Genomic DNA, 21,703 nt, shown 5'->3' on the forward strand with positions numbered 1-21,703 from the left:
ATCCAGAGCTGCCTTCCGGATTTTGCCGGTTGGAGCTAAACCGCAGTCTGTGTATCATGTGACCAAACCGTTAAGATGTAAGGCTATGTTCACACGCAAAACGAAAAACGGCTGTAAAATATGGGGCTGTTTTCAAGGGAAAACCGCCTCTGATCTTCTGCCGTCTTTGAAACCACAAACGTTTGTGGCTGTTTTTGGAGCTGCTCTTCTATTGGCACAATGAAAAACGGCTCAAAAAGTGACATGCACTTCTTTTTTACGGGGTGCTTTTTATGCGCCGTTTTTCCCATTTAAAATCAATGGGCAGATGTTTGGAGGCGTTCAGCTTCCTTTTTTTTTTTTTTTGAGTCGTTGATGCCCAGAAAAACGGCTGAAAATAAGCAGTGTGAACGTACCCGAACTGTCATCTGAGCTGCCATAATGCACTTCTCTCATAACAGGGAACCAGCAGAATTTTGAATTTAAGCTTTGGGTGTGACTGGAGAAGAAAACCACAATAAATAATAAAGCAAAGTATTGATAAGGTTACTCCACGTTTTATGTAGAATTTACTTTCGATAAGGTGTAGATTGTTGTGCAGGGTGGAGTTCACCTTTAAGAATATCGCTGAGAAATTTTACTGAGTACGGCATGATGCCTCGGGGGCGCTGCCAGCTCCTGGGCAATGCTGAGGCTGAATATTTCTATATTTATGCTGGACCTTTCCATGCTCCTGATCTTCTCCTTCTTGGTGTCATTGAGTATATTTTCCAGCAGGGAGCTGGTGCAATGTTGCATCATGTGCCGCAGCCTGTGAACTTTGTGCACACTTGGGCGACTGGGTGATAACAGAAAACAAAGGCGGAATCGGAGTCCTTACAATGTAGACAGGAGTCGATTAATCATTAAAAGGCAACGTCCGCTCAGTATAGCAGTCTGTTCACACCCGTGCTGGTGAACTATTGCAACAGGAAGGAGGACTGCCACACCCAGGAGTCACCCAGCTTTTCTAGAGTCCTGAAGGGCATATGTGCCTAGTGCAGAAATATTAGAACGTGTTAGGTTTGCCATTCAGGAGCCTGAGAAAGCTGGGTGAGTTCAGAGGGTAATGCCATGTAGGATTTTACTTCATTCGTGTTTTCGACTATTTCGCTCTCGTTCCGTTTTGACGTTGCGTCTTCATTTCTTTCCAATGAAATATTTATTACCCAGCGCTAAGAGGATTGGGCGTGTAAGTCGTATTTGTCCAGAAGGTCATTACTTGTACGACTTGGCAGAGAGGGAGGGCAATCCAGACCACACAGAGGACACCAGAGCAAAAATCAAAATAGCGCCCCCTCCTGGTGCTAGTTCATTCCCCTCCTATCCCCTTCTCAGGACAGGAGTGTCCAGCTCTTTGGTGTCCCATTCCCTGTAGAAATGAAGGTTAACGCAAACATCACACCGATTCCTGACACCTCTTGATCTGATTGGCTGCGGGGCTTACTTACGATGATGTCACTATGTCTGCACCGTGTGACGGTATTATTGGTGCACTGTATGGCGAGGGGTGGGGGTAATTTTTTTTTTACTTGGGGCCTCCCCACACAGGATTCTTATCAATATCAAGCTTAGTGTAGACCCGATTGGGAAGGGTCCATACAATTTTTTTTCCCAGTGTCCTCCATAGACCTCATGGCCGTGCATGGAGATAATTGAGCTATAAGGGCTGTAGATCTCACTAGCGACCTGCTACATTGTAACCAGTGCAAGAAGGAGGTTGCCCTTAGCAACCAAACTATAGCAAAAATGACTTTGTGGTTGCTATTGGCAACACATCTGTCTAGAGAGATCTCTGTAGAGCACATCCTTTATGGAGTTTCCATGAGGATTTGTTTTTAGCACTCGAGCTCGGCGTTCCTGGGGCTTGTAGTCCCACAACAGCTGGTGAAGTCCAATATCCTGCTACAGGTTGTCTTATGGTTTTTCAGAGGCCCTCTCCTGATGTGTCGGTTTTAGTAAATACTTGTATTCCCCATGAAATAACAATTCTGGAGCAACTATTCTTAGAACCTTACATTGTCGTTCCTCCGTTATTCCTCCTAGAAATGTATGAAGTAATTGACAACTGGGTGTTACCAGTAGGAGGTGTGTCCCTACACAGACTGACCATGTCCAATCAGTGCTGACACAGTGAGACTGTAGACACGCCCCTTTGAAAAGGGGGAATGGTAACGCCCAGTTGTCAATTTATTCATAAATTTCTAGGAGGAACAACAGGGGAACGACAACGCAGAGTTCTGAGAAAATATGTTCCAAAATTGTTGTTTCATGAGGAAAACAATTATTTATTAAAACAGATGTCCGGAAAGGGGACCGGTCCTCTTTAGGAACTTGCCCTTGTGCGGTACTACTACTCCCTGCCTTCTTCAAAATGGCTGTTTATGGGTATATCTGGTATATGCCACCACTCTTGCAGGTTGAGGAGGATGGTAGGAGTAGGGGTGCTGACGGCAGGATGACTGGTGAGCAGAACACAGATTTTTTTTAATTTTTTTTGTGCTGCATTGAGCGCTCCGGAGAGATTTGCGCTGAGCCAGGCCCTGTTTTGTTTGTGCTGCTGGACGTCACGTTGGAGGCTCAGGCCGGCTGGGCAATGTGATGATACAGATGGTAATCGGCCGCGGCGACAGAACGATTCCAGAGAATGCTTTTAGGCTCTGCTGCATATTTCACTTGCAAATTTAGAAAGTGGATGGCGATGAGGGAACATCCCCCCCCCCCCAATCCACGTGGATCCTCCGGATTCCTGTTACATTTCCGCTTACATTTATTTTTGCAGCCTTTTTTTTTTTTTTTTTTTTTAAATAAAAACAAAACAATGTTTTCTATATATATGGTACCTGCGCTTTTTCTGGCTTTTTTTTTTTTTTAATTAGTGTGTTTTTAGTACCTGCGTTTCTTTAGTTTTTTGTTTTTTTTATATGGCATAAAACGCATGACACATTGACACTTGTGGTTTGGATAAGGCAAAAAGAAAAACCCTGTAGGAGAAAAACAATAACAAACCAACCCCTCGCTGCGATTTAAAAACCGCCACTGACCCAAAAACCGCAAGACACACAAAATGTCATGTATTTAGAAAAAAAATAAATAAATCGTGTTCGTCCAATATTTCACTTTTCATTTTCAGCTAACATCTGCCCGCAGCTTTTTTTTGTCAACAAGAACCGCAAAAAAAAGTAACATTTTTCCTAAACGTGCCGTGTATGACGGCACACTTAGACAGGTAAAGGGGAAGAACGCTTTGTTTACAGGTTGAGGTAATTGATCCCTTTTTTTTTTTTTCTGCGTTTCACACACTATTGTGCAACTTTGGAAATACTTTACTAACTCTTTCACTGACTTTGGTATGTCCTTCTCCATTCACATCTAAAGCTGCATCTGCAAATCTGCTCCTTTCCTGTTGCAGTGCATCATGGGTGCTCACTTGCACTGTATAATGCTGTTGATAGTCCTGACTGCTGTCTGTTTCCAAGAGCAACCAGCAGAATGTTGAATGCAGCTCTGGATGTGAATGGAGTATAAGACTTTATTTCTTTACTAGAAACTGCCAAAATACACCCTGCTCATGCCATTCTGCGCCTGGAGGTCTCAAAGTTATTGGGGATTAACCATTAAAATATGAAGCCTTCCTGGGGAGAAGAGGAAAACATGGATTTAAATAGACAGACACGTGATGCCGACAGCTGCCAGGACTGTGGTCTAGCTGCGCAAACACTGTGTGCCCGGGGGTCATATAAGAGCCGCTCATGACCTGCAATGTGATTCAGCGACGGATATCAGAGGAGATGATGGCAAAACTAAATTTGCCTTGTGTGGCAGCCGTTACGCGGGTTCAGCATATATCCTGCCAGTTGGGTCACTGTCAACAGGGGGCATCACAAGGTGGCATGAGGGGGGGGGGGGGTCATACCTCCGATACAGACTATCTCTGTGTTTTCTATGGAGGAGGGGGCAGTTTGCCGTCACCAGGCCTGCACTTAATCTAGAATGTAGATCTCACTAGCGAATTGCTACATTGTATCCAGTGCAGAATGGTGGTTGCCCATAGCAACCAGCAGAGTGATGTATCTGGATGGTTGCCCGGAGTAACAGAACATCACAGATCCGGTACCAGAATATGAATGAAATCCCTGTGTGCGGGTGTGGAATACCTCTGCAGCTTGTCAGGTTAGGAGGAGGAGGAGGAAATACTGAGGACCGGCCGTATGAAACCTGTCAGAACTCCTTCCAGGAACAGAAGTTCATTGGCGGCCGCCCCAGTGCAAGTAACTGTGAAATTCAGGTGAAAAGGATTTTTACTTGGAATCGGACTCGGAGGACAAAGAACAAACCAAAACACAACCGTAAAACCTGCAGGATGAGCGGGGTCACCCCAAACACCGGAGTAAAGGGGTAGAACGTAAACGGGGGAGGGCAAACCTGGCACAGAAAATGTATCTTGTATTCAATTTCCCCCTTAAAACTAAAATATGGCTGCCAGCTCCGCACCAACAACACCAGGGGCTACCCCTGGCACCAGCTGGGTACTAACGTGAAGTTCCGTTTTAGAGGCTGAGGTGTATTTGTTTGAGGAGTTCCCCTTAAAGAGGGACGGTCCCCTCTCCTGACATGTCTGTTAGTAAATACTTGTATTCCCCCTGATACAATAACGCTGGAGCATCTTTTCTAAGAACGCTACGTTGTGCCGGTCCTCTGTTATTCCTCCTAGAAATTTAGAAATGAATTGATCACTGGGTAATACCAGTAGGGGGTGTGTCCCTATACAGTCTGACACTGTCCAATCAATGCTGTCCATCTCAGACTCTGTAGGGCCCCCCCTCCTTTGACAGGGCAAATGGTAACACCCAGCTGTCAATTTATTCATACATTTCCAGGAGGAGTAACAGAGGAATGACACAACACAAACTGCCAAATATGCTCCAGAATTACTTCATGAGGGATACAAGAGTTTACTAAGACAGGCCTGGTCCTCTTTAAAATGTATTTTTACAAATCTCTTATTGTGGATGACCTGATGCGGCGGCTGCTGCTTCTCCCAGTCTCTTCATGCCGCCAGTCCAGCTTTAATTTGAGTCCTCTCTGACAGTTTGGTTGCTAGGGATACATTGCCTAGCAACCAGTCTTTTCAATGGGTTTGTTGGGCAGCAATTCCCTAGCGACTAGTCTATATCAAAGTACTCCGGTCTTTTGTCCAGGATTAGAAAACCATGGCTGCTTTTTCCCATAAATAGCGCCACGCCTGTACTTGGGTTGTGTCCGGTATTGCAGCTCAGCTCTATTGACGTAAATGAGGCTGAGCTGCAATACCACGCACAACCTGCGGACGGGTGTGGCGCTATTCTGGAAGAAAGAAGCCATGTTTTTCTAACTCTGGACAACCTCTTAAAAGCAGAAATGCTGCTGAAGGAGGCTTGGCAGGACTTGTCATAGCTATAGGGGGTGCAGAGGTGAAGCCTTGGCCTCTGAGCCTGAGGGGGTGCAAATGCCCCTGTGCCACATAAGAAGACGCCAATATTATAAATGGCACATGTAGTCAGGGGCCCTGTTTTAGATTTTGCATTGGGGCTCCGAAGCTTCAAGTTACGCCCTTGCCCTTACCACCACAACGGGAGGGGGGGGGGGGTCTCTGCTATAGTGCATATAATGAGGATGCTGCACCCCCCCCCCCCCCACAGACTGGTGCACCCTGAGGCCCCGGGCCGGGGTTTTCCACTACACTGTTCGCACATTAGGGACGACGGTCGGGGACATTGAGTCTCTGGCTCGTTCTGTGGTCGGCGTTTTGGCGACTTCCTTCACAACGTTTAACCTCTCGCTGGCTCCGTTCCCACGATGATCTGTAAACAACGTTTTCATGACCTTGTGTAATTTTTTTTATCTCCTCCTTATCGCCGGACGCGACTCTCATATTATGAGAAGACGTGAAAACTATTTGTTTAGACTTCCAAGAATAGTTAAAAATTAAAAAGGAAAGAACACCCCCCCCCCCCCCGAAAATGTAAAAACATCCCGCATGCTACACTCCGCTTTCCCAGACCACTGAACGGCAGTTATGATCCCGCTCTGCATAAGCCCTAGTTCACATCTTATACTTTTGATTACGTTTCTTTTTGTTTTAATTTGATTAGGGAAAAACTGCATCAACCTACAAAGTGTGAATTGGGCAGATTGGCCATTCAGGGGTCTGGGAAAGCTTAGTGACGATCCCAGTAGGAGAGAATTAATTGAATAGGTTGGTGGGGGGTTTATGTTTACTGTGATTTCGTCTTTTTGACCCCCTATTCTTTCTCTGCAGGTGTGCGGGCACAGTGGGTGCCATTGTTACATGTCCCCTGGAGGTGATTAAGACCCGGTTACAGTCCTCAGGAATCGCCCTCCAACCAGTTTACTATCCCCAGGTTCAGCTGGGAACCCTCAGCGGAGGCGGAGGAGTCGTGAGACCCGCCACGGCCGTCTCTCCCAGCGTACTGCAGGTTCTCAAGTAAGTCCTCGTGCTGTCGTATAATCCGTTCTTGGGGTTTGCGGAGTCCGGGCAGTACCAGCTGCGGTGCCACTTTCCTCCTGATATCTTCCCTTTGCTCCCACTGACCATCGTTCACACTGTTGGGAAGTTGCATAAGCAGCAATTCCCTAATATGACGATAACATTACACCGAGGCTTCTCCACCTGCTGCACCATAACTACTACTACTGCGGGTGGAAGGGTATTCCAGGGATGGCCAGTGTTGGAGGGTAGACTGGCCACAGCCTGTATTATTGATAGCAATGATCTCCAACCTGTAACTCTCCAACTGCTGCAAAACTACAACTCCCAGCATGCCCTGACGGGGTTGTAGTTTTCCAACAGTTGGAGATGACTGACAATTATAATGCGTGGAAGAAGATTATGTTCTAGCGACACAATGTTACATTTTCTATAGAAGGCCCTGTTCACACAGCTTTTTTGGCGTTTGATTTTGATCCGGAAACCGCATCTGAATCAGCGCAAAAAGTCAGACATTGCCCCCTATTGAGATCAATGGGAGGTGTTTGTTTTCCAAGGCGGCATGTCCTCTCCTGCCATGGTTTCCGCCTCTGACCTCCCAATGAAATCAAGGTAGAAAAGACTTGCGGCGCTCGTTCAAAATCTCTCACAATTCCTGAAGAAATTCTCACTGCCTGCAAAAATCTCAGTGTGAACAGGACCTAATATTACATATATATTTATAGTCACCTCATATTCTCATTGGTGTAACTACCCGGGTAGCAGCCTCTATGGGGCCCTAGAAGGAAGGGGCCCATGAGGTGCAGTGAGTGATCACTGTGGAGGATAGGAAAAAAAAATGACTCCAGATCAGAAAATACATCGGGGGCAGAATAGAGACCAAATAATCTGAAATCTCATGTCCTGATGGAGCGGGCCCTAGTCTAAGTTTTTGCTATGGGGCCCCGTGGTCACTTGTTACACCCCTGGCCTATGCACCTGGCACATTATAATGTATCATGCCTCCCGCTGCAGTGTCCTGTTGATATTGCTCTGTCGCTGCAGCACATCGCACCGCTGCGTCCCGTCTGTTATCTGTATAGGAATGCACTGGAGCCAGTATTTCATGTTTGGTATCGGTCCCAGCGCCTGTCACGTAGCCGACCCTTTCACCGGCAGAGTTGTGTTGACTCGCCGTAACACGCTGCGACCCGTTCTCTCCGGAATATTCCAGGCGTAATCCTGCAGATTGAAATGTTTATCCGTTCATCTGAACCCGACACCGAGCGCGCAGAGAACTCTGCCGTTATCGCCACCGTCTATCCATTCTTGGCGATCTGACAGGCGCCGCCTAATTGGTTTCTCAGAGCTCCAGGGGCCCCAATGCAAAATCCTGGTCCCGCTGCTCTCTTATGTAGCAAAGGGGCATTTGCCCCCTCCAGTCAGGTGCCAGCAGTAAAGTGAGACTGTAAATGGTGCCCCATCCCCCTCTCCATATCGGCAATTCATGATGTTTTCTGGTTACTCTGGTTGTCTGCAGCGGATCCGCACCTGCCTGAGCGCACTGAGCCGGAAGTCTGACCTAGTTTGACAGAATGACAGAACTTTTGGGGAAGTTTTTATTACACTTTTTAGCTTCCTGGTGTGAATTATGTCTCAGCATGTAGTCAGATGTTAAACAAAAATTGCAACATAAATTTCCCAAAAATGTTTCAGATCTAAGTAAATGACCGTCATGTGTCGAAATTGAATGACTAGATGAGAGCATTGGCACAGACGTACAGTCCGCCTTGTGGGTCACCCTAGTAAATGCCCTACTCTACAGCATAATGTCTTCCAGTTTTATTGAACCCTTATTTTTATTTACTTTTCTATCTTTTTAGATCCATCCTAGAAAAAGAAGGACCAAAATCTCTTTTCCGAGGACTGGGTCCTAATCTAGTGGGTGTGGCTCCTTCCAGGTAAGCGGAGGATGATTTCTTTGGTTTATCGCTGCCCCCAGTGGTCAGGAGTGGAAGTGTTTATCGTTATTTGTATAGCGCCAGCCACGCCATTGTTTCCCAAGCACGCTGTACTCTCCCCTTTTCTTCTGGTCTCATTCTTGCTTTGATATCTGTATCTCAAGGAGGATTGGGAAAGAATTGCATTATGGGAAATAGGAGATCGGTTCTGATCAGACCTGCTTCTGATTGAGATCGCTAAACCCGTCCTTGACCAGAGTACATTGGCTTTTAGTACTTTTCCCGACTATATGGCTTTGTTGTGGGTAATTCCGTTATCTGTAGGTGATGAGTGCACAGTCCGCTCCTACATTGCTGCTTTACTGCACTGCTGCCTCCTGAAGAAAAACAACCCCCCCACCCCCTGAACTCTGCTACATATCTTATATAGACGCAGGAGAGCGCAGCCGTGAGGACGGAGAACTAATAATAACAAGGATTAATAATGCATTGGATAATGGGGATATTATAGGGTGTTTTGGGGATTCTGGGTCTCCGGTATTCATGTGGTCTCCCATAGTCCGTAGAGTCCATCTTCATTTGTGCGTGTCAGGCTGAGTTCACACTGCCTTCTTGTCCTGCGTTTAGTTTGTACACCGGAAAACTTGTCCATTAGTCAGACCAAGGCTAAAATAATGTCCTTTTGGCATCTGGCCGGTATCTGTCCGTATATAGCGAAAAAATTGTTTTGTAAAAAAAATACCTAACAGGGCTTCCGTCTATTATATTACACCGAGGCTTCTCCACCTGCTGCACCATAGCCACTACTACTGCGGGTGGAAGGGTATTCCAGGGATGGCCAATGTTGGAGGGTAGGCTGTTGATGGCAATGATCTCCAACCTGTGACTCTCCATCTGCTGCAAAACTACAACTCCCAGCATGCCCTGACGGGGTTGTAGTTTTGCAGCAGTTGGAGACGACTGACTATTACAATGCGTGGAAGAAGAAGATTATGTACTTGCTACACAATGTCACCTACGTCCGTATGTTGCAAAAAATTAAAGTTTTCTAAAAAAAAAAAAAAAAAAGGATCCATATAAAGCTATGGGTGACAGATGCCAACGTATGCCACCCGTTCAACGTATGCGTAGTGGTTACACGCATCCCGTTATAGTCTATGCCTAATAGTAGGATCCGTCACCCATAGGATATAATGCTATATATATGATGTATACGGTAGGGCAAAAGCGAACGTTTCCGTTAAACCCATGCCATAAGGGCGCGCTCACACCTGGCGGACTTGCATTGTATTTCCACTGTGGAAAATGTTACAATGTGTGCCTATAGGAAAAATATTAACAAACAGACGGATTTCCCTAGTTCGTGCGTGGCGGAATATTTTTCCCACAGGCTGACGCTGTCATGTTTTCCACGGCGGATGTTTACGCTGAGGAAATAAAATGTGTGAGCGCACCCTTATAGTCTAAGGTGACGGAACTCTCCGGTGAATTATTATTTTTTTATTGTGGCCCCTGTTTGGAAAATACACTCGGTAAAACGTAGGGCAGGTCATCCTCTTACCGGGCGATTTGTTGCCAAACTATATGCTCCATTCCCGGGCCACCGTTCTGTCACGTGACCGCACCGCAGACGCTGTAGGAATGAGGGAGTCGCATTGTGGTCACATGACAGAACTGTGGCCCAGGAACGGAGCATGAAGTTCGGCAACAAAGCGCCCGGTAAGAGGCTGACATGCCCTATATTTTACCAAGTGTATTTGCCAAACGGGGGCCACAATAAAAATAATTCACCGGAGTGTTCCTTTAAGGCATTCGCAACAGCCTCGGTTTAACGTATACATCACCAGCTATTCCCGGTGGATACGTTTTAACGGAATACAAAAACGCAGTGTGAGTTTATTAAGCCAGAAAAGACTATGACGTCTTAGATCAAATCCATCATATCGAATTGGTCGTAATCCTGGCACTGGGGAACCAGAACCGATACACGAGCCTATAATGTGTCCCTCGATGGAGAATACCAAACCATATAGCAAAAAATATAACTACAAATAGTGGTACAAAGCATTAAAGGGGAACTAAACGTTCAAAAAATCTTCTGACCTGTCATGAGTTTTGATCGGTGGTGATCCGAGCACTGAGACCCCACCGATCGCTAAAACGAAACGGCAGAAGCGCTCGGGTGGGCGCTGAGCCGCTTTGTTTCTGATCGGCTTTTCTCGGAAAGCGGAGCAGTTGGTGTAAGGGCTCAATAGAAAATCTAGGAGTCTATACTCTGACTGCGCGTTTCGCACCTGGCTTCGTCAGGGGGTCAGTTTGAACGAGGCCTAAAGGGGGTTTTTACACTGGGCGATTATCGGGCAGACAATATTCATATAACGCTCGTTGCCGATAATTGTCCTGTGTAAACAGGGCAGCGATCAGCAGATGAACGAGCAAACACTCCACTCAATCATCTGCTGATCGTATCGTTTTAAAAAAGTGAAATATTCTGGTTGTCGGCAGCGCATCTCGATGTGTAAATAGGGGGACGCGCTGCAGACATGATGATGATGTATGGAGTAATGACCGCTCGTCCCTGTCCATAGCTCCGTGTGACCCGAGCAAACGAGCGCCGATCAACTATGTCTCATTGATCGGCGCTCGCTGCAGCAGCTGATTATCGCCCGGTGTAAAAGGGGTTTTAGTTTACAGTGGCCTCGTAACTCGCACGCTCGCGTTATATGTATTGTATTGGTATCCGCCATTACCCATTCCTTGTGTCACCCCCCGGGTTGTATCCGCTGCACCTTTAAGTCTGGCTCTGCTCCCGGCGTGGTTTGGCTCTGGCTCCGGCTCAGCGCACATGTCAGCTGCTCGTGTTTTGTACACAGTCTGTTCTGCAGTCACTCAGGATCTCTCGTCTTTTTTTCCGCAGGGCCGTCTATTTTGCATCGTACTCGAAAGCCAAGGAGCAGTTCAACGCCATATTTGTTCCCAACAGTAACATTGTGCACATGTGTTCTGCAGGATGCGCAGGTAAATGCTCTGCTACCTGCATCACGTATGATCGATGGTCGCCCCGCTCTCTAAGTCCTTACACGACCCCTGATCTTATGGAAGAAGCGGTCGTGTTTCAGCCCCGTTCACACCTCGTTTTAGTGTCTAGTTATTTTCACCACCTGTTTGAGTGCAGATATTTTTTTGCTTTGAACTAAATTACTTCCCGGCGCAAAATCTATAAAGGATTCTTGGTAAGGGCTTGGCATGATTCTACGAACATTTCTACTTTACCTACTGTGCCCACAGCCCGTTCTATAGGGCTGCAGAGGTTGCAGTCACACTGGGGTCCTGGCACTAGAGGGTACCCATAGCAGCAGGGGTATAATTACAATGGGTGCAGTGGTAGCAGTTGCACCCAGGCCTGGGGCCCCTTCCATATAAGAGCCACCAGTATTATAAATGGCACATGGTAGGGGGGTGGGGCTGTTACAGATTTTGCATTGGGGGCCCAGGAGCTTCGGGTTACGGCTCTGGATAGCAATATTACAACGGAGCAGTGCAGAGGGATGATGATGATGATGATCTTTGAGGGTTTGCTCCGGACTCCTCTGCCTCCAATTAAAGGGTTATTAAATAATAATTTTGTCCAGAAGATATAGATTGCCACCAACCCACATGTAGTTTGGGTGTACAGGGGTGCCAACAGAAGGTACCGTGCAGGGCACATCCACTGTGAGGCCGGCCCTGTGATAGGAGACTTGACAATACGTAGGCTTTGTTCGCATCCACGTTGGGGGTTCCGTTAGGACCTTTCGTTGCAGATTTTGGCAAAAGTAGCGCAACACGTTTTTCCGGTAAAATGACAGACCCCATAAAAGTCAACGTTGCCCACACCACAATGTCTGCCCCGGGGGTGCAGGGTAGAGATTGTTTCCCGTGCAGCGAGCGATTACGCATTCTGGAGTCACTGCAGCCCGGCTTATAGCGCAGGTTTACAGCCACCTTCTAGATCGGGGAATTGTATTGTTAGCAATTCCCTAATATCCCGAAATGTAGGCGCCGTCTGGTCATGGGAATCTATGGAGAATGTTACATGGTGAGTGATAGATTACGGGCTGTAGTGAGTGGATAACATGGCACTTAGGGAATTGCTTTTTATGCAATTACCCGCAGAACGGCTCCACCTAAGAGCTCCCCTTTAATCCGTGCATAGCGCCTCTTTCCTTTTTCGCTGCAGCAAAACCATTCGAATCCAGTAATCCCCACCGCCGGAGCCTGCCCTGCGGATCTAGATTACGGTCTGTTCTCTGCAGAGGTTCTGCCGCATTGACAGCACTGCGGGGACGTGCCGCTCTGCAGAACATTGATCCGTAATTGCAGAGAAGGCGGAATGTGCAGCGTAAAAGGGCTGAGGTCGTGAAACGGTGAGAGGAGAGCTTTTCTGGCTGCACACCGCCCCCTAGTGTTATACTGCAGAACTACCACTCCTGTCATTTATTACTTCTGCATCGCCTTATTACTATGCAGCCGGTTACAGGATAATATTTCTGGTCTTTATTTACTTCTTGTAGTTCACGATCGCGGAATATAACGATCCGCTCTGTTCTTGTCTCGCAGCTTTTGTTACAAATACAATGATGAATCCAATCTGGATGGTGAAAACGCGGATGCAGCTTGAGAGGAGGTAAAGTTATGGACCTGGCTGTTTTATTAGTCTGCCGGTGACCTACGATGAGATATTTACCATGTGCCCGTCTTGTGTTACTAGGGTGAGAGGTTCCAAGCAGATGAACGCGCTGCAGTGTGCCCGCTATGTGTACCGGACAGAGGGCATCAGAGGCTTCTACAGGGGTCTCACCGCCTCCTACGCAGGGATCTCCGAGACCATTATCTGCTTTGTCATATATGAGGGACTGAAGAAATACTTGGAGGAGCTGCACCTTTCAGCGGCCAATGCCAGGCCTGGAGAGAAGACGTCGGTCAACTTCTTAGGGTTAATGTTTGCCGCTGCCTTCTCCAAGGGATGTGCCTCCTGCATCGCGTACCCACACGGTAAGTTTAATCTCTGTTCGATATTGATAAACTTATTTTCTAAGCCCAATAGACTGTCATAATAGAGGAGCGTCATAATAAGTGTTTTATACATGAGTGGGCGGTGCATGACACACCAAAGAATGGATCTGTGTCATGCCCCGCCCCCTCAGACACCAGGCCAAACACCATTGATCAATTCCTTTAAAATGTATTAAACCTGCCTAAATTGGCATTTACAGGGCATCTGTCACCAGATTGAGCTCTTGTTGTGGGTAATGCCCAAACGAACCATGTGAACGAACCTACCAAACAGCCCCAAATCTTGTTATAGAGGTGGTGCCCGCTGTGTGCCATTGACTCCAGTCACTTAAAGGGGTTCTCCCACAAAACACATGTATCCCCTATCCACAGGATAAGGGATACGTGTGTGATCGCTGGGGGTCTGACTGCTGGGACCCCCAGCGATGAGGAGACCGGGGGACTTAAAGTCCCTCGAAGTGCTCCATGGGAATAGGGCGCTGATGTCCATGCTTGGCCAGCGCTGCATTGATTTCTATGGGACTTCTGGGACCGCTGTCTCCGGCTGCTCCATAGAAATTAATGGAGTTCTGGTCGAGCATGGACATCAGCGCCCTATTCCCATGGAGCACTTCGGGGGAATTTAGGTCCCTCATTCTCAACGCTGGGGGTCCCAGTGGTCAGACCCCCAGCGATCACACATTTATCCCCTATCGTGTGGATAGGGGATACATGGGTTTGTGGGAACCCCTTTAAGGCCCTTTTACACGGGCCAGTGATCGGGCACACGAGCGTTCGTATGAATGTTCGTTCCCGATCAGAACGCCATGTCTAAACAGAGCAACGATCAGCCGATGAATGAGCAAACGCTCGTACGTCGGCTGATCGCACCTTTTCCGCAGCACATCTCTCTCCTGCCGACATGATGGAAATGTATAGGGACTAACAATCGCTCATCCCCATATATAACCAATCACTGCTCCTTGCAAAAGGAGCAAACCAACACCGATCAACGATATCCTCAATGATCGGCGCTTGTTTTCACAGCCCATATTGACCTCAAAGGCCCTAATACATCAGCCAATTTCGGCCGATGCAACGAGCGCCGATCGAGACGGCTCGTTGATCGGCGCTCGTTTGCTCCTGTCACACAGATCATGAACGAGCATGTCTGCCCGATAATCGCCCATGGTGAAAAAGGGTCTTTAGATTCTTGCCGTGGGCTCATGCAAATGTATCTATGCCGTGAGCTGTCTGGGCCAATCAAATGCTCCTGAGAGGGTAAATTCGCATACGGGAAGCAAAGACTTATGGACGTAGGACACCCCCATAGATGTCCTTTAAGAAAACTCTATCGGCTGTCACTGTCCTGTAATGTTCTGCTTGGTGTCACACTGACCCTAATCCTTCTCCCCTACAGAGGTCATCCGCACGAGGCTTCGAGAAGAAGGGAGCAAGTACAAGACGTTCTGTCAGACGGCGCGGCTGGTGGCGCGGGAGGAGGGTTACGCAGCCTTTTACAGAGGACTTTTAGCGCAACTTTTCCGGCAAATTCCCAACACGGCCATTGTCCTTTCTACCTACGAACTTCTAGTCTATTTGCTCCGTGATAAACCCAAGTAAGACGGCGAGAGCGGTCGTCGACGCCGGACACAGACCAAACTCAGACCCTTGTACTGTAAAGGACGTTGGACACTCGCTGCGCCCTTCTCACTGACTTTTTTTTTTTTTTTTCTTTCTGGGAAGTTTTATTTCTCATTAACGTTAGTAGTTCATTTGTATATTTTGTTATTTTAAAACTTGCAGAGTCCTGATTCCACTGCTGCTAGAGATCGTGCTATTTAATATACGGCCGCGACTGGCGCGCTATTTTTCACACATTGCATCTAATTTATCTATAAAGAACCAGAGTGAAAAATCAAAACGTTTCTGGTCCCGTGGAGGAGGAGGAGGGGGTAGTAACTCTACCGAGAGTTCTTCTTTTTACTTACGACATATCCGAATTCTCTGGAACTGGAGAAGGGCGGAGTATGAAACGGGCGGAGTATGAAACGGGCAGAGTATGAAACGGGCAGAGTCACAATGTTTCTGGTCAGAGATGGAGCATGTTTTTCATTACGATTTAGTGGGAAATCTGTAAGTTGACAACCACAACTGCAGGACGCGTCACGTCACCGCATAAAGCTGCGCCCTTGTGTAATCTTAATGCATTTCAATGGGCTGTGAGGTCGTCCAATTTTTGTCCTGTAGATAAAATGTCACTGTGTAGCCCGGACCTCCGGTAACGAAGTGTTCTAGAGAAAGCCCAAGTCACTATAGAAGATGCTCACCACAATAAAACAATGTTTACATACTTAATAATGATGATAGTATTCACCCTTAAAGAGTGTGTGCATCGCCTTACAGTTCATCTATAGAAATAATCTACAGGGAGTCACTGTGTACATACATTACATTACTTATCCTGTCCTGATCCTGAGTTACATCCTGTATTATACTCCAGAGCTGCACTCACTATTCTGCTGGTGGAGTCACTGTGTATATACATTACATTACTTATCCTGTACTGATCCTGAGTTACATCCTGTATTATACTCCAGAGCTGCACTCACTATTCTGCTGGTGGAGTCACTGTGTACATACATTACATTACTTATCCTGTCCTGATCCTGAGTTACATCCTGTATTATACTCCAGAGCTGCACTCACTATTCTGCTGGTGGAGTCACTGTGTATATACATTACATTACTTATCCTGTACTGATCCGGAGTTACATCCTGTATTATACTCCAGAGCTGCACCCACTATTCTGCTGGTGGAGTCACTGTGTACATATATTACTTATCCTGCACTGATCCTGAGTTACATCCTGTATTATACTCCAGAGCTGCACTCACTATTCTGCTGGTGGAGTCACTGTGTACATACATTACATTACTTATCCTGTCCTGATCCTGAGTTACATCCTGTATTATACTCCAGAGCTGCACTCACTATTCTGCTGGTGGAGTCACTGTGTATATACATTACATTACTTATCCTGTACTGATCCGGAGTTACATCCTGTATTATACTCCAGAGCTGCACCCACTATTCTGCTGGTGGAGTCACTGTGTACATATATTACTTATCCTGCACTGATCCTGAGTTACATCCTGTATTATACTCCAGAGCTGCACTCACTATTCTGCTGGTGGAGTCACTGTGTACATACATTACATTACTTATCCTGTACTGATCCTGAGTTACATCCTGTATTATACTCCAGCGCTACACTCACTATTCTGCTGGTGAAGTCACTGTGTATATACATTACTTATCCTGTACTGACCCTGAGTTACATCCTGTATTATATTCCAGAGCTGCACTCACTATTCTGCAGGTGGAGTCACTGTGTACATACATTACATTACTTATCCTGTACTGATCCTGAGTTACATCCTGTATTATATTCCAGAGCTGCACTCACTATTCTGCAGGTGGAGTCACTGTGTATATACATTACTTATCCTGTACTGATCCTGAGTTATATCCTGTATTATACTCCAGAGCTGCACTCACTATTCTGCTGGGGGAGTCACTGTGTACATACATTACTGATCCTGAGTTACATCCTGTATTATACTCCAGCGCTACACTCACTATTCTGCTGGTGAAGTCACTGTGTACATACATTACTTATCCTGTACTGATCCTGAGTTACATCCTGTATTTTACTCCAGAGCTGCACTCACTATTCTGCTGGTGGAGTCACTGTGTACATACATTATATTACTTATCCTGTACTGATCCTGAGTTATATCCTGTATTATACTCCAGAGCTGCACTCACTATTCTGCTGGTGCAGTCACTGTGTACATACATTACTGATCCTGAGTTACATCCTGTATTTTGGAGCCACAATAACATTAAACCGCCATTCAGGAGCTCCAGATGTGCCACTCCCCTTATTGTCCTGGCCAAACCACCTATAAATAAATATAAATATGTCCCTTCCTATAACTTTAAAGGATCCCTCTGTGTTCTTAGTGCAGGACCTGAGGGGGGGGCGGAGCATGACAAGGATGTTCGCTGGTTTTCTTTGAATCCTTGTCATGCTCCGCCCCCTCAGGATCCGCTCTAGATGCAGCACAGTGGATCAGTTTTGCCCAGAGTTCTCAATTTAAAACCATCCTGTGTCCTCAGAATCTCCATTTATTATCGTGTTGCAGTCGTACTTGCACCGTGGGGCCATGAAATAGAGTAATAATACAGTGACCCCGTCATAGTGTCCGCCGCATAGCAGAGTTGGTCCTGCTATTGTAAGAGCATACAGTATGTGGCCTTTAATAAAACCGGATTGTATCACCCCCCCCCCCAATCAAAACAGCTGAAAATACAGTAGGAGGGGGGGTGTGATTGTCCGGTGTTTGAGAGAATATGTGATGGACAGAGGGGTAGGTCTCAGTGCAGTGAAACTCCATTAGTCCGGCATGCGAAAAAATAGCCTTCACCTGGATTACTGGGCACACGACGTGAGAGTCTGCGATGTCTCTATCGGGTATAAGACCTGACCAGAGATGTTTTTTGTTATTTGGCGACAACTCCAGGTGACGTCGTTGTGTGTTATCTATGGCCTTACATAGGACTGCAGGAAAACATACTCCTATATCTGCGAGTAATGACTATGAACCAAAGCTGCAGCCCCAGGAAGTGAACGGACGAACCAAGCCGCACGGTGTATGTGTGTGTATATATATATATCTCTATCTCCAAATATACAACTCCGCTCTACTCACTGAAATATCTCAACAAGGAGATGAACAACCGGAGCAGGTAAAAAAGGGGTGAAATCCTGAACACCACAAAAAACAGAGACAAATTGATAGTTTTGTTTTTACCGCTCCGCCGGTTGTGAAGTCTGAAGTGTCCATCAAGGGTTTGACCTTCCCCCAGCGAGCATGCAGAAAGAACGATCCAAATCTCCATTGGTGTGTGTATCTCGCGGGTACTGGTGGTTCTGCAGTTTCATTTCTGTGTGGAACCACAGAGCTGAGTTTGTCATTTGGCCCAACTCCTGGTGAAATCATAGGGTGGTATGTTATATAGGACTGCAGGTAATATTCTGCCTTATCCTCAGTAAGTTATCACAGTCCATAAAGAGACCGTTAAATGATGTAGTCAGCTCTGCTACATCTGTAAATTCGGATATATAGTTATAGTGATAGTGTGTGTGTGCAGTGGCGGATTCAGTGTACCATGAGCTATGGGCTGTTGACACAACTTGGGCCCCCTCCTTCCCCCCCTCACACGCAATTCAACCCCCCCCCAACCCGCTGACGCCATAACCGTCAGTGCCACTGACCTGACGGATACAGGTTTTAGCACTAGATACAGCTGCTCTGTATTCAGGATATAAAGCAGCTGTATCTTAAAAAGTAAAAATCATTTTTAATAAAAAAGTATTAAGAAAATTGCACCAAACACACAGACTGTTTTATTAAAGAAAAAATAATAAAAAAAAAAAATTGTAACACCTCTTTAAAGTGTAACGAAACTTTTAACATGTCATAGTGACATGTCAGAACTTTTAATCGGTGGGGGGGTTCGAGCACTGAGACCCCCACCAATCACTAAAGTGAAGCGGCAGAAGAGCACGATTGAGTGCTGCGCCGCTAAGCTTCTGAGGGGCATTCCTCGGAGTGGTGTCACCTGATCGCTTCTGCCGCTATGTTTTAGCGACCCATGGGGGTCTCAGTGCTCGGACCCCCACCAATTAAAACTTCTGACATGTCATAGTGAAGTTTTTTAGAAGTTTAGTTACACTTTAAAGGGGTTTTACAGTGAGGGAAATTAATGACATATCCCGTCAGATAGGTGCAGTTCCCAGAGGTGGGACTTGCATCTAGCCCTGAAACCGGGCCCCCTAAACCCTGTTCTACCTCTTTCTGCTATCGCTGCCTCTCGGCCACTTCCTGACCATGGACTTTCCGTAACTCATAGTAGAGAATGGCAGTTACGAAAGCAGTGTACCAGAACTAAGCTCAGTACATATATACAGCACCAGAACAAAGCTCAGTACATATATACAGCACATATATACAGCACCAGAACAAAGCTCAGTACATATATACAGCACCAGAACAAAGCTCAGTACATATATACAGCACCAGAACAAAGCTCAGTACATATATACAGCACAAGAAACAAGCTCAGTACATAAATACAGCACCAGAACAAAGCTCAGTACATAAATACAGCACCAGAACCAAGCTCAGTACATATATACAGCACATATATACAGCACCAGAACAAAGCTCAGTACATATATACAGTACCAGAACAAAGCTCAGTACATATATACAGCACCAGAACAAAGCTCAGTGTCACGAAGGGTCTGTGGACCCACTGGGCCGTACCCCCTTTCGGTAAGGCAGCTGGCCAACAGGGAGCAGGTGAGAGTCTATAGTTCTTTAGTTACCTGTGGCAGCTCGGACAGCAGCAGGGCAGGCTCGGCTTGGACTAGGTAGCAGGCGGAGGTCAGGCGAGGTGAAGCAGGTCAGGCGTGGATGCAGCACGGCACGACTTTGGCACAGCTCAGTGCTAGACCAGGAAAGTACGGAATGCTAGGAACAGGGACAGGAGCAGGGACTGGAACAGGGAACACACTAGGAGGCCATCACATAGACAAACTAGGGAACACAACAACGCTCAGGCAAAGAACTAGGGGGCTGGACCCCTCTTATAGTCCAGGGTACTCACGGGTCAAAGTTCATTCACAATGTATGGTGCGCGCGCTGCCCCTTTAAGAGCGGGCACGAGCGTGCGCGCACACCCTACGGGATTCGGCTGAGGTGAGTGGACGCGAGCACTGGCGTCTCCTGAGGAGGAGGCTGGGGCCAGCGCTTGCCGACTCGTGGCTGCCAGGGGGAGGTTGGAGCTGATGGCCCAGAGCCACGGACATTACACTCCGTACATATATACAGCACCAGAACGAAGCTCAATACATATATACAGCACCAGAACCGGCTCAGTACATATATACAACACCAGAACCAAGCTCAGTACATATATACATCACCAGAACCAAGCTCAGTACATATATACATCACCAGAACCAACCTCAGTACATATATACATCACCAGAACCAACCTCAGTACATATATACATCACCAGAACCAACCTCAGTACATATATACAGTACTAGAACAAAGCTCAGTACATATATACAGCACCCGAACCAAGCTGACATATATACAGCACCAGAACCAAGCTCAGTACATATATACAGCACCAGAACCAAGCTCAGTACATATATACAGCACCAGAACCAAGCTCAGTACATATATACAGCACCAGAACAAACCTCAGTACATATATACAGCACCAGAACAAACCTCAGTACATATATACAGTACTGGAACAAAACTCAGTACATATATACAACACCAGAACCGAGCTCAGTACATAAAACAGTACTAGAACAAAGCTCAGTACATATATACAACACCAGAGAAAAGCTCAGTACATATATACAGCACCAGCACAAATACAGCTCAATTAATTGCAACCCCTGCTGTCTAGGTTTGTACGGATAAAACTACAGCTCCCAGCATGGCCCGAACAATGGTAAGGATATGCTGGGAGTTGCTGTTTCCCCCAAAAAAATATCATACCATCCATCATCTCGCTGCAGATCATACAGTGACTACAGTACTGTTTAGAGGCAGAATAAACATTTACATTAAGTGACTTACCGGTGACTTAATTTCAGATTCTAGTTCTTCTTTTTCTCTGTTCTTCTCCATCCGGTCCAGACCTCTATGATTTCTGCCGGCCACGACCCATTTCTGCAGTTTTCCGCTCAGATGTCTTGGGCTTCTCACTTTTCAAACATTTCTGCATTTATAAACAAACAAAGTTATCATGGTGCCGCACAATACATCCCTATATATAATAGTACCATACACTGCACCTCTACTTATAATAACACCATACACTGTGCCCTGATTATAATAGTACCATACATTGTGTCCCACACACACACACATAGTGCCCCCATAGAGCCCCCTGTAGATAGTGCCCCACATATAGCCCCCCTGTTGATAGCGCTCTACATATAGCTCCCCCTGTATGCAGTGCCCTATATATAGTCCCCCTGTAGATTGCGTCCCACATAAAGCCTCCCCTGTAGATTGTGCCCCACATATAGCCCCCTGTAGACGGCACTCTACATATAG

The 21,703-nt window shown here is 46.5% G+C and overlaps 1 protein-coding gene across 1 annotated transcript in view; it reads left to right on the top strand.

Annotated features, from left to right (window-relative positions):
- Positions 1-15,406, top strand: part of SLC25A33 (solute carrier family 25 member 33) — a 35,221-nt gene extending 19,815 nt beyond the window's left edge. Inside the window, exons 2-7 of the mRNA XM_075839287.1 lie at positions 6,320-6,505; positions 8,371-8,448; positions 11,366-11,466; positions 13,048-13,114; positions 13,199-13,482; positions 14,903-15,406. Coding sequence (XP_075695402.1) covers positions 6,320-6,505; positions 8,371-8,448; positions 11,366-11,466; positions 13,048-13,114; positions 13,199-13,482; positions 14,903-15,105 — 919 coding nt within the window. The 3' untranslated portion in view covers positions 15,106-15,406. The remainder of the gene's footprint in view (positions 1-6,319; positions 6,506-8,370; positions 8,449-11,365; positions 11,467-13,047; positions 13,115-13,198; positions 13,483-14,902) is intronic.
- The last annotated feature ends 6,297 nt before the right edge of the window (positions 15,407-21,703 follow it).

Source organism: Rhinoderma darwinii, chromosome 10 (assembly GCF_050947455.1).
Source record: "Rhinoderma darwinii isolate aRhiDar2 chromosome 10, aRhiDar2.hap1, whole genome shotgun sequence".
NCBI lineage: Eukaryota > Metazoa > Chordata > Amphibia > Anura > Rhinodermatidae > Rhinoderma > Rhinoderma darwinii.